The 12,980-nt window shown below is 42.5% G+C and overlaps 1 protein-coding gene across 2 annotated transcripts in view; it reads right to left on the reverse strand.

The window, feature by feature from the left end:
• Positions 1–1,874, reverse strand: part of LOC128765372 (Kv channel-interacting protein 2-like) — a 104,875-nt gene extending 103,001 nt beyond the window's left edge. For both annotated transcript variants that reach the window (XM_053876073.1, XM_053876077.1), the window contains exon 1: positions 1,634–1,874. In XM_053876073.1, the coding sequence (XP_053732048.1) occupies positions 1,634–1,709 (76 nt within the window). In that variant the 5' untranslated portion in view covers positions 1,710–1,874. The remainder of the gene's footprint in view (positions 1–1,633) is intronic.
• Positions 1,875–12,980: the final 11,106 nt, after the last annotated feature.

Here is a 12,980-nt window from a genome sequence, read left to right on the forward strand (position 1 = left end):
ATTACAATGAATGGAAAAAGAAATAATGCGTTCCAAGCCTTAAAATAGGCTTTTGTAGGAGTGAATGTAGAGTGTCTGCTGCAGGTGCACTGTTCCTCTATGTGTGTGGCCGCTGCATGTGGGAGGGGTTGCCGATTGAGTGACGTCTCTCCAGAAGTGAAGAGGTGCCCGGTGCGTGTCCAGCTCTGAATGTGCGCTTCTGTGCAGTTTGGCTGTGACAAAGTCATAAACCAAGTCACGCTCTGTCCCAGACTCGCCTCATCCCTGTCCCAGCTCCAGCCCACAACAGGACATCAAACCCTGGAGTGAGCGCTCCAGCCTCGGAGGTGTGGAGAGCGAGCACCTCCCCTGTGACACTCTACCACGGTCCAGTGTGGAGACAGGAAAGGTTTTACACCTCAATATGAAGAAGAAACAGTCAGTAAATGTAGCTAACTGGACACGTCTGCATACAGAGGCTGCGTTATACACAATAACAAAGCACGTCAGGGATCAGCTTATCGGTCCACACACGTTTTTTCTGGCTTTTTTCTGGGCCTTTCGAGTTCTGGATTTTTGTTCGAAATCCAAAGGAAAAAAATCTAGAAATTTTTGTTCGAATTCCGATTTGCTAGGCACCACTGTACTGTCCTTCTCTCATTGCTCTCTCATTGGGGAGAAAGGGGGTTGCATATTCAACCAATCTCAGGCTGCAACTATTTTGATCGAATGACGTACTGATGTATGTGTCATTTGATGTGTCTTTTTGAAATGGTCCCATACTTTCAACTTGATGAGTCGCCTTAGCCAGTTCACCTCTTACCGTGGATTGTGCTAAGAGAGTGACGACTCATAAATAGCCGGCTCATGGAACTGCCTATCACTAATAGCCATTTATAGTGGACTAGTCGTTGCAGCCTTCAATCAAACTGAACTCAAGTACAATATATTTCTCAAATGATGAGGTAGTCGGCATAACTGTGAAAAATAAATTGTTACCAACACCAAAGAGCAAGTACCACTGTGTTTCAATGCAACTACGTACTGTAGCTGTTACACAAAACGGAGGCGACAATAAAAACAAACATGTATACTTCAACAACAACCATAATGTCAAGTACTTCAAGTGTCTTCAGAAGAATCCAGTAGTTGAAGCGGGTGTGAGACATGAAGTGTTTCTAGGTGATGATACCAGCCAAAAATGTAGCAAGAACATCAGCCCAAATCTTCCGTTCTCATTCTCTAATCCACCTGAAAGCAGCTGCTCCTCCTGGGCAACATAAACATCATGTTTATAGAGGGTCGCTTTAATAGAAACTCTCAATGGCGTGGGATCAATACAAAACCGTGGAGCGCACACTTAACTCCACATGAAACCTCGGTCATTGAGCCAGGCCAGCAAACGCAACTAGAAAGATCTGTTTCTATATTGAGCAAACAACACTCTCTCACACCACACACACCATTCCCATTCCAAAAGATTCAGTGTGTATTTCTTGCTGGAGCAAATCTGCATTGATGTTTGCCTCCAATGAAGAGAAATTCAATGAGAGCGAGCAGCAGGTTGGTTCCTCCCGACAGAAGTTCTGACAGCTGACATTTACATACTGAATCTTTCACACACGCGCACGACTTTTGAAAGAGCGGGACTCACCGGTCAGCTGGTCGTACGAGCCGTCCAGTTCCCTGGAGTCTGACAGGCTTTGGTCTCGGTTCTTCTTCGCCTTCATGTTGTTCCGGAATGTGCAACTGTGCTGGTAATATCCCCGCTGTTTAATCTTGTCTGCAGGATTCGCGGGTTAAAAAGTGAGCTTGACCTTTACAGAGCCATCTCTGACAGGTTGCGACGAAGAGTGGTGGTTCCCCGGTTCCGTCTGACAGCGCGCCCTCGGCATCGAGTGAGCGCTTTCTGCTGCGCGCCTACACCACCCCGCCTGCTCACGCGCACAGCGGCGGAGAGGGAGAGAGCCCAGACAATTGGTGGACGGAACTTGACTGAAGAGTCAAACGGAATAATGAGACAGATCGTTGCACCACGTGGTTCATTGATTCCAGCGATGGTTCAGACGAGCCACATTGTTCAGTCATGGACAGACAATTCTGCTTCTGGGCAGGAAATTTGACGTCATCATTCACTGACCACAAGTGAAGGCAGTATGTGATGGAATTCATTGGTGACAGAGATACTACATCTGACCTAAGATGCTACATCTAACACACAAGATCATGGTAAAAACAAACATCCATGGACAATAATCTCTCAGCATGTATTTCTATATATGATTTCAAGGCTGTGTTTGCATAAATGAATTAAACAAGCTTTTTTTTTTTTTTTATTGGGAAAAAGTAATACAAATAAGATCATGAAAACATTCTCTTGCTCCCATAAAGGTAATACATTTAACAGCAGAATGACATCTGAACCGTTACGAGTGCAAGAATGTGAGTTCACCGTATATATATATCAGGTATATCAGATATTTTAGAGTCAGGAGGTGAGGTTCTGTTACAGATGAAAGGTTGAATTGTTCTTATTGATATTGTTGCATTATGTTTGCCACCAAAAGAACCTGTAAACACAAACAGGTTCAGATGAATGAAACAGTGTCCGAATTTTCAGAGATCACTTGATGGCGCTCTTGGTTTAGAAATTATGTGAGGCTTCATTGATTTAGTTGTTCAAGTCCAAACATTTCACAGCAGACAGTGCCATCTGGTGGCCTCTGAGACTCAGGACACTGTGTCACGAAACCTCATTTCTTTCTGAGGTTCTGACAGTAAATATAATGCAGGAAGCTATTTGCTTGAAGCATAGTATTTAGAGTGGCACTTCTTCTTGTGCTGAAGTGAAAGTATCTTGATCCTCTGTGACTTTTATGACTCATACTCATAATGCGCTCTATGTGTAATGCAACTATATAATGGATTTCCCTCTCTGAAGTAAGAGATTAAAAAATACTGAACCTTTTCATGATATCATTTAAAAAATATATACCTATACAGTTTATCTAACTTTAAATGTCCATTGCAATTCTTTAAGTGAAATAATGATCAAGAATACTTAAATGCTTAAACACAAAATTGTGAAATTGTACTCCATGTGTTTTTTAAAAAAAGGATATTGAAGACACAAAAGATGAACTATGTGACATGTAAACAACTTATCATAGAAAGATGTTACATGCCTTACAACTCAGAACACTAATGTTCATTAAACTATTTTGCTTTCTGGTTAACAATAAAAAGCAGCTTAAACCTTGCCAGTATTCCCAGATTTGGGGCTGGAGGGTGATTTACAGTAGTCACAGATAGAACCAACTTCATCTCCCACTAAGATCCTGCATGCCAAACTGCTTGAGAAAGACCGTGCGGTTGCCCTCGTGATTCTCAGAAATCCATCAGGCACTCAAGGATCGTATGACATCCAGAAGAGGATCACTACAAAGTAGACGTCAGACCCCAGACCGTCGCCTTTTCCCCCAGAGTCATATCAACTTGAAGATCGTTGGTGTCAGTGGATTTCAAAGCTTTCAGTCATGTGGCGAATCTAAGTCCAGCAATTATAAGTACTCGGAATTTTAGAGAGCCCTCAAGTCATTATTTCATCGTCGAATACGTGACTCTGCTCATAACATTGCAGGTAGCTGCACACTTATCACCTCCCTGAGACGGGGAAATGATTTGCATTTAAAGTGGCTTGGACAATTTGAAAAGCACTCGAAAAGATTGATAGATGAATCGAAAATTGTGTTTCTCTTTTAAAGACAATATAGCCAAATGTGTGGAGTAAACATCTGAATCCGACATGAAAACTGCCCCAAACGTGTTCCATCCCCCTACAGTTTGGTATGTGTAACCACAGCACCATTTCATGTGTTTGGTGTGAACGCACAGGAGCATATATGGTGTTTACAGTTCATTCAAAACCCTCCAGTCATTTGTCTTAAGAGATTAAGAAAAAAGGCTCATAAAACACAATAAACAAAAGCAAGGTTGCCTAATCTAAATGCAGTATACGCACAAGAAATCGGATTTATGAAAAACAGAAAAACTCATGTAGAACAAACATCCCCTGCTGAGCCTCATCTGAACCCAGCGTGAGGCAAAAAAAAAACAAACCCAGCCTATTCCACACAATAACCACAAGGCTGGCTTTCTCCGTCATCTAAAACCAACAAAATATTTCACAGATACGGCCCGCTGGAGACTGATTGGATTTCGTTGTGTGGTAAATGAGGGGAGACATGGAGAGGTGGATTCTAAATGAGGGTGAGGACGAGTACAAGAATGAAGAATAGGGGAAGTGGCGAGATCAATTGACTTTAACTTTGAGGGGATTTGATGACACAAAGTGAAAAATAACAATTGCCTCGGAGGACGGTAACTGTGGGGTAAACTGGTGAACTCCAGTTTAAAGGAAATGACAAGGCGCAATTCAACCTCAAGAGTAAGTTATTTTTCTTTACAGCAGGCAGACATTATAGAGATGAAGAAAAGTAATGCATCTTGGTCGTCTTTAAACAAACAAACGTGTAAACTTAGGTTGTCAATAGATAGTTTTTTTTTTTATTTCAATTAATGATACTGAGTAAACTGGAGATTTATGTCAAATTAATTACGCATGATTATCTGTTCTAAATGTAAAAGAAAAAAAAAAAGATTTTATCAACACCAGTGTTCTGTAATGCTTACAATATTTTTGTGCCTTTTCCAAGCATCTGAGGTTATTTTCCAAAGAATTCTTCTGACAGTTGTGTTGGGCTGTTACTAAACAAATGTTTGCATGAGGAAAACACTATTGGCCAGTCTTTCGAGTTACATTGAGAACAGATGTAAAATATGTGATTAATCAAAGATAAAAAATAATGTATTGCACTGTAAGGTCTAGGGTCAGTTTCAATATGAAATGGTGGAAATAATTTTAAAAATGACATTAAGCATTGGCAAAAGAATCTCTCAGCAGGAGAAATAAACATTAAATAAAAATAAAATTTACCCCAGGATCACATTGTAACCGGGCCATACGGTAAATTTTAAGACCAACATTTAAACAGGAGCATTTGTATTGTTTTGATTGACTGACATAGCTTTTCAGGTGCTAAATAACAAGCCGGCATTGACAGGTGGTGCAAGCGACTGATCTCCAGTGCTGCCTGAATCAGCCTAATCCTGGTTCACACAGGAACAAGAGGGAACCTGATGATCCACACCCGCACCCGAACTGTGGAGGTACACAAAGGTGACACACTTCTGGAGGCTGGCAGTTATTGATAACAGAGTTGGTGTCAGAAAGCAGAGAGGAAGTTTGACGTTCACCCTCCAGCTACGTCCTCCGCCCTTGACAGTGATTATGCATCATAAATATTAAAAGAAAACATGAAGTAGCTCAATAAGGAATGTGGGTTGTTAAATCTATAGTTGATTTGTAAAAGATAGTCGTGCCTTGCAGCACAGTCAGTGCTGGTTAGTGCTGCAGTTTGGAGTTTCTGTCAGACCCTCTGGTTCCAAACTTGAAGTTGAATTTGGCCGGTCATGTGGTCTATTGGGGAGATGAATAGTGATGACGTGTTGACATGAATGTTAACGGAGGTGGGCGTCCTGCAGGCTTCAATAATTTATTGGCACCAGTGTCTTCCAGGAGAAAACCTCTCGCTTTGGCCTCACTCTTACACCCAATAATGACTGACAGACGTTGATGACCTGCGGGACAAAAATGCACAACTGGCCTCAAAACATCAGCGAGTGAGAAAACAAAATATTCTATAAATAATTAATGTCCCTCCTCCAGCACTGACTGGACATATTTATTTATGACATTCCGGAGATCCATGAATAGGATTATTAGTCTTCGTTTTATGAAGGGAATATTATGGCTGGCAGTCGTCGTATGACATGGATATGTGAAATTCAATCTGCTCAGTAAGAACACAGAAATTCCAGTATACGGACAAAGAAAAAGACTTTTAGCTCAGAAGGTGGGGTTGGTGTTGGAGGCAGGCAGACGGTAGGCTACATGAGGGTGTAGCTTTTAATCCAACATGAGCAGAAGATAGATTAAAGCTGGAACCTTGTCCTGGTGCCTTCATTTGTCCTCTTCACAAGATGTTTATTTGGGCTCAGTGGTGACTCTAAAGGTGGGACAGTTGAGGGTGTCATTGGTTGGTGGAACACCAAAACCTGTAACCCATGATTTCCAGCATCAGAGTCCCTGGATCACTCCAACAGGCGCCTGTGAACAGAGCCTCCTGAGCCTCAAACTACACAGTGCACAACGCATTATGACCCCAAGACAAAATTGGGGGGAAAAAAATCCATACAAAGAATAGAGGTACCTGCACACAAGCCTCACACGCGTTCACCAAAGTTAAATAAGCCGTCTCATCCAAACCATGAACTGTCATCCTCAATAATACACTTTGTCATGTCAATTTAGACTAGATTATTGCAGTCTCTGGCTTCTCATCTGCTCAGTCCACTCTGATTAAAGTAGCTGCTGCCGACGACGCAGCCGTACCTTTTCTCACTTCGTTTCAAAATAAAAATATGATTTTAGGCATGGAGAAGAATTCCCTTAGTTTCCTCTCTCTGCGATCACACTTGCCTGTTACTTTGTCTGCTCTAATCTGGATTATAACCCCAGGTTTCTCATGACCACAGTGACGGATGACGTGCATGTCAAGAAGACACTCATGACTTGTTGAGTCACATTGGAGCCAACGTCTTAAACATTGCACTGCAACAGTCTAATAAAAGTCTAATAATATTTACTGCAACAGGAGTCAGTCCAATTGTATTCAAGACGTATAGATGTAAATGTTTTTGTTGTTCTGGAGTATATCATGACTGAGTCTGATGCCTTTGGACAAGATTGATGAGGGAAGGATACAGAGTGTTCAGTCTGTGACAGACCTTCTTGCATTGCAAATTAGTGTTAAGCATTTTACCTTTCTTACAAAGTGTCTTAAACTCCTACATATTAGTTTAGGTTTTTGTGACTGACAAAGTCCCCAATTTTCCCCATTGCTACTTTTTCCAAACAATACTGCATTCTCCATCGGACCCGCCTCCACCCTTGTTTTCCTCAATTCCAAAACTTTCATGCCGTTTCACTGCACTCCTCAGAGCAATGTTGACCTTGCATGGAATGGAAATGCTCTTTTAAACAAATCAAGTTCCCCAAAAACCAACGCCACACTCTCAGATGGTCCTGATCCTGGCACAACCCTTTCAGGCACAAACCTGTTCAACCATTTTAAGATTGAACTTACTATTAAATCCTTGCTGCTGGCTGGTCCCTCGGATCGAAACACTCCAAACACAAATCTAGCTCTAAAGCTTTCAGAACAAATGGTAGGTTTCTCAGTGTCACTTTAGACATGAGATGAAGTCATATGCATGGTGGAGACTAAGGGGAAAGCAACTCAAATTGAGTTGTTAAAGTGAAAATGCTTGCCTTGAAATGAAATAGAGCTCAACTTTTTGAGCAGATGTTGTGATATTAAGATCCTGTTGGTTGCCTTGGTGGATTGTGTATCAGAATAAAACACAACCAAACTTGAGACAGTCGGAATCTTCATCATTTCATCCAGAACCACCATCACTTTAATTTAACGCGGGTCCCCCAAGCTCCTCAAATGCTGTCAGGTTTCCCTGTGACTCACAGCTGTGTTTGCTGTCCCTTCCAGCGTTTAATAGCTGTTATGTTTCCTGACAGATGTCAGCCGGACTGCTGCTACCGATGCCACCTCTCGCCTCAGGGACGGGCTCCTGCGAGACGGGGTGATGGACCAACAGGCAGACAGGCTGAACTTTCTGTCATCTGAGGATTTGTGACCTCCCTTCTGTCCTTCCCATGCGTAATATACAGCACTTTCCTTCCTGTCCCGGACACACAACATAGAGAGTGGTTCATATGAATTACTGCTGCACAGTGAGAGCATGTTCTGTCCTAGACTCGTCCTCCCAGTCCAGACAGTGGTACAGTTTCCACAGAAAACATCCCTCTCATTAGATAGAAGACTATCGCCTGGAGGTGCCCTATGTGCCTGTTAATCCAGAGACAATAGGTGTTTACACATATCCATCCATCTGCTTTGTTCAGAAGATCGCATCAATGTCGTCCGTTTTAGGAGCCTCTTGAGTTTACAGCGCCCTAAAATAACAAGTTGAGTTGCAGCCTCGCCTTAATGGGCTGTGAACCGCTCCTAAATATTACCTTGACAATTGATAGGATTGTTTAACCGTGGCTGTCAGGGTTTAGTTGGAGAACTCTATTCCGTTTCTCCGCTCGCTGTGGATTCATTGTCAACATTAACTACTGACTTTCAGCTGCGTACACACACTGTAAATACACACACGAGCCAACGTGCAAATACGATCAGTGTTGACATGCTTTCACTGGAGTGTTTCTTCCATCATTAACGGACTATTAACCAAAGTGCAAATGCTAAATAGCTGAAACTGTAGCTTAATAGAGTTTTTCCTATGATAAAATAGAATGTCTTTAAATACAATTTTTTATTCAGAAACGGTTCAAAGGGAAGCAAATTCCAAAGCCATGGTTTTCAGTTAAAGAAAGGAAAAAAATTCCTACCGAATTTGGAAAGTACTTGAGGGGAGTAGTTCTGGTTTCTAAGGGTCCTGTTAACAAGCATCCGCTGCATCAGGTGAAGAAAGAGTTCAGACAAAAAGCAGCTCTACCTTAAAAATGGGGTCAGAAGCTCAGACATCCAGGATTAGAATGGATGCCCCTACAGATCCTCTGGAGCCAGTTGAGGGGCATGGAGTGTTGTTGGAGGGTGAGGATGGCTCCTGAAGTTGAGGTGAGGTGTGACAGTCGCCCTGAGGTGGCTGCTGTTCTCCTGGACAGATGTGGACAAAACCCTAACCCCAAGGACTGACCTTGGAGAAGCATAAGAAAATGGGAAGAGAATGGAAATTCTGGGCTGTGATGATAAAGAACAGTGCTTACCGGAGCCAGCGCGTCCTATTTACAAAACCAACCACAAACCTCAAATTGATTCTTTATTCGTTCCCTGATTGTTTCGCTCTCATAGATGAGCACAAGATGAAATTCAGAGCTACTGTATGAAACTGAAAACACACGACAGTCAGTTTATAATCACCTATCCGGGATCTCCACAGAGGAAAGTCGATTCTCTAAGTGGCGTTTTATCGATGTCTAATGGCTGTTGCAGAGAGTGGGTGTCCTCGTCCTTCCTCCAGAGCAGCCCAGTCAGACGTACGCCTACATCAACAACTATAGCCTGCTTCAGTCCTCCTCATAGTTTTCATTCACAATTCAATATCTCAAAACAACAGGCTCTTAACATCATGTAACATCATCTTACTACAAATGTTAATACTCATAACCTAATGCTGAGAAACACATTCGCTAGCATTATTGATCACCGTTTTTACTGTAAGTCAACTCAGCATCTTAAAACATCAACCTCAGCGGACAACATTTTATCCCTCAGCCTTTAGAGTAATCTGAGAGTTGTCTTTACTTTTTGTTATTTTTTTTTATTATTGGCAGCGCGAGAGTCTAAGTCGGTGAGAGTGGTGCAATAAATAAAGAATACAAATGTAATCCAACAAAATGCATTTTAAAAAAGTGTCAACATTAAGTTATATGGCTAAAGTTTGCCTCAAGGGAATATAAGGTTATTAAAAGTTTCCCCACACTAAATATTTCTCCTCAATAAACACAGTAAATTCACTTTCCGTTCGTTGTATTCCCTCAGGAGTTCTGATGGTTTGTTGAGCAGCAACTGTGTTTCGGGGGGGGATTCAGGGGATTGTAGTTGGAAGGTTTGGGCCAAACATGGTACAGTCTTCTGAGCATTGAAGCCATTCAGAAATGTCACCTTCGATGCTGTACCGAACTTATCTAACACAGGCACGTACGCAGACATTTTGGGGACTGGTTTCAAGCCCCATAGAAAGGGCACCATCACAAAAATTATTATTGTTGTGGGTTAACTTACGTTTTGAAATTGAATTTTACCATGAGCTAAACATCAAATATCAAACTAGATAACAATGACATTTATTGAGTTATTTAACAAACAATCAATAATCTGAAATCTCCTAATAAAACGCATCAGTACTGTGGATGAAGGGGATCACTCAAACACCATGTTCACCTGTCTGATGCAGCGGCTGGGAAGCGTGACCGCTTGACTGCTCCACTGCGTTGCATGAGGAGGAGTGTGATATGTATGTGAATCACACACACACACTGACATAATGTTTTCCCCAGCCTCTCACCCAAAGCCTAACCATCCGAAACATGGTTGAGGTTAAGGTAGCTTTTATGTTAATTCCGGCATATGCATCGCATACAGAGGAGTGAAATGTCATTATTCTGCGGCTCGTGCTGAGACATATACAACATCGAACCATCTGTAAAATACAACGTAGATAACAAAAACAACATGACCAACAACAACATAAACAACAACAACAACATGAGTGTCGAGTTAACAATGAGAGTGCATGCAATTAAAGTGCAACTAGAAGTGTGCAGGTGTGTGTGTGTGCATTTGTATTGATATATCCTTGTGAGGACATTGTCAGGTTCCTCATTGACATCATGCTTTCCCCCAGCCTCTCACCCATAACTTAACCATCCAAAACACAAGGCAAACCTTAACCAGGACTCTGTACTAAACTTAAACCGAATAAAAATTATTTTGAATTTGAGGTTTGGACCTGTGGGGGATCAGCACAAGGTCCCAATGAGGGCATAATAGTTATAAGGATAGTGTTTTGTCAAGAATTGGTCCCCCACAAAGTAGCATAAACAACTCTGTTCCATACACTAGTATCGCATCTGGTATCAGTAGAATGTGTTTCATTAATACCGCCTGACTGCCTAAGACATAAGCAGTGACTATGGGGTTCTGTATTCATTTCAAGGCTCATTCTTATGAGCTCCGTCATAAATATCTTGACTCCTGGCAGCTGACACAGCTTTCACCCATTTTCGTGTATTTAAAAAAGCTTAACTGAATGTATCGCTAAATCACAAAAGGACTTGCTAGATGACGTTTTTGCTAATGTCATTGTCCACTATCTGAAGTTGGCTCTGCTTTTTCAGCTGGAGTTTCCGGCGTGTTGACCATCCAAACATCTCAGCCCATCTTTCATCATGTGTCTGAAGCAGCTCCTCACTACAGTCCCATCAGCAGCATCTGCCTCCCGGACGCATCATTGACCTGTCAGGGCGATTATTGTTCAGAACGGACCATAAACCTGGCATGTGTCATATATTTGATTCTTCGTGACGTCACAGCAAACAGATTAAATGTGTTGGACAAACAATAACAATAACAATCCATCCCAGCTTATGAGTCGACAGCTAAATAGCCGTCGGTGGGGGGAATTGCCCATAAAAATCACTGGTGATGGATCACGTTCAGTCTGGGCAGGGTGGAAAAAGTCCCCTAAGAGAGATAGATGTGAAGGAGGGGATGGTGGGGAAATGCAGGATATGATTGAGAGAGTAAACAGGAGAAGTGCCAATGTGCCGAGCAGACAGATGGATGGAGTCTGACAGGCCGGAAACTGCCCCGGCCTCAACCCCTGAAATGTTTTGTCCCATTAGTGACGCCAGAGGGCTGTTTTCGTATCATCACCCGAGTTAGTTGAAATGACGGAAGTTGCCATTTCGTCTAAAGGTACTCTCGATGTCCGCTTGACACTTTTGGAGAGCTTTTCAGAACAGCAACTTGTTAAAGCTGGGTAGATTTTATCTGGAATGGATATAGATAGATTAAAGCCATCTGTCTTTGACGCTGAATCCATGGGTTCCAGACGTTCCTCTCAACAGAAACCTTGACTAGGGGAACATCAAGGCCTTCCCAAGCCAGCATCTCTTAGGTCTCTCCTGGTCAAACATGCTGTCAACATTTCACCAGGGAAAGGTCCACTGGGCATCCAAGAAAGCTACCAAGGGATGCTCTCTCAATGTGGAGTGGCAGCAGTCTAGTCTCTCCCCGATGACTCCTCACCTTACCTCTAAGAGTGCAGACCCCTGGCGGAGAGAACCTCTCTTTGGGTCCCACTACGCAAAGTTTAGAACAATAGATGAGTACAGGAATTTAGATCTTTCTTGACCATGTTAAAACAATACAGAGCCCTCACGACTTGAGGTGCGGTGTGTTCATCTCAAGTTCCACCGTTCCCTCGCTGATAAATCTATTCCACCACTGACTTGATATGGGTCAGCAGGGCTCCCTTTCATGCTGACCTGAAGACCACACTTTCAAGACCACCCCCACCAGGAAGAGAAAAGAAGCTGCGGGCCTCATTCAAAATATGATGCAATAATTTCCTCTCACTAAGAGCATTGCCCTTTTCATCACAATGCCTCACATCACGACGGCTTCTCTTTCTCGCAGAGCTCAATTTGATTATTCTGACCATCTGTACTGTAGATGGAGGGCTGCGATACCAGCGTGGGTGAGTGGGAGCCCAAGGAAGTGGATTTGAAAGCAGAGTAATGTATTCAACAAGTCTGCAGTCCACTGCACAAGCACTTTAAGGGTCAGAGGATTCTGTCAGAGTCAGACCGCTGCAAAGTCAACATTAATAACAACTGCGCTGCTCACGCTCTGAAAATGTTTTGTGCTTCTTGGCTGTAATGTGTTTCCGTCATAAATATATAATATATTTGGCATCACCATTTGATTAACTTGTATCAAACCCGTCTCGGGTTTCAAGCGTTTGCGGACAGGGTTCATCTGTGTGCGGCAGTAATTGTGCATGGGCTTCCAAAGGGTGTTGAATAAGTAATGTCGAGCCGCCTAATGAAAGATAATGTCTAGTTAATGAAGTGTCAAAATGAAGTGTTTGCTTATTGAGGAAGGGATCATCTCAGGCTTTAATCCCAACCCTGTGACTCATAGTGCGGGATATCTCGCCGTTTGCAAAGTTTACAGCGCAAGTATAAATAAAAAAAAAAAAACCACACAAAAGGGTTTGAAAGCGGTGCG

Source organism: Synchiropus splendidus, chromosome 9 (genome assembly GCF_027744825.2).
Source record: "Synchiropus splendidus isolate RoL2022-P1 chromosome 9, RoL_Sspl_1.0, whole genome shotgun sequence".
NCBI classification, from domain to species: domain Eukaryota; kingdom Metazoa; phylum Chordata; class Actinopteri; order Syngnathiformes; family Callionymidae; genus Synchiropus; species Synchiropus splendidus.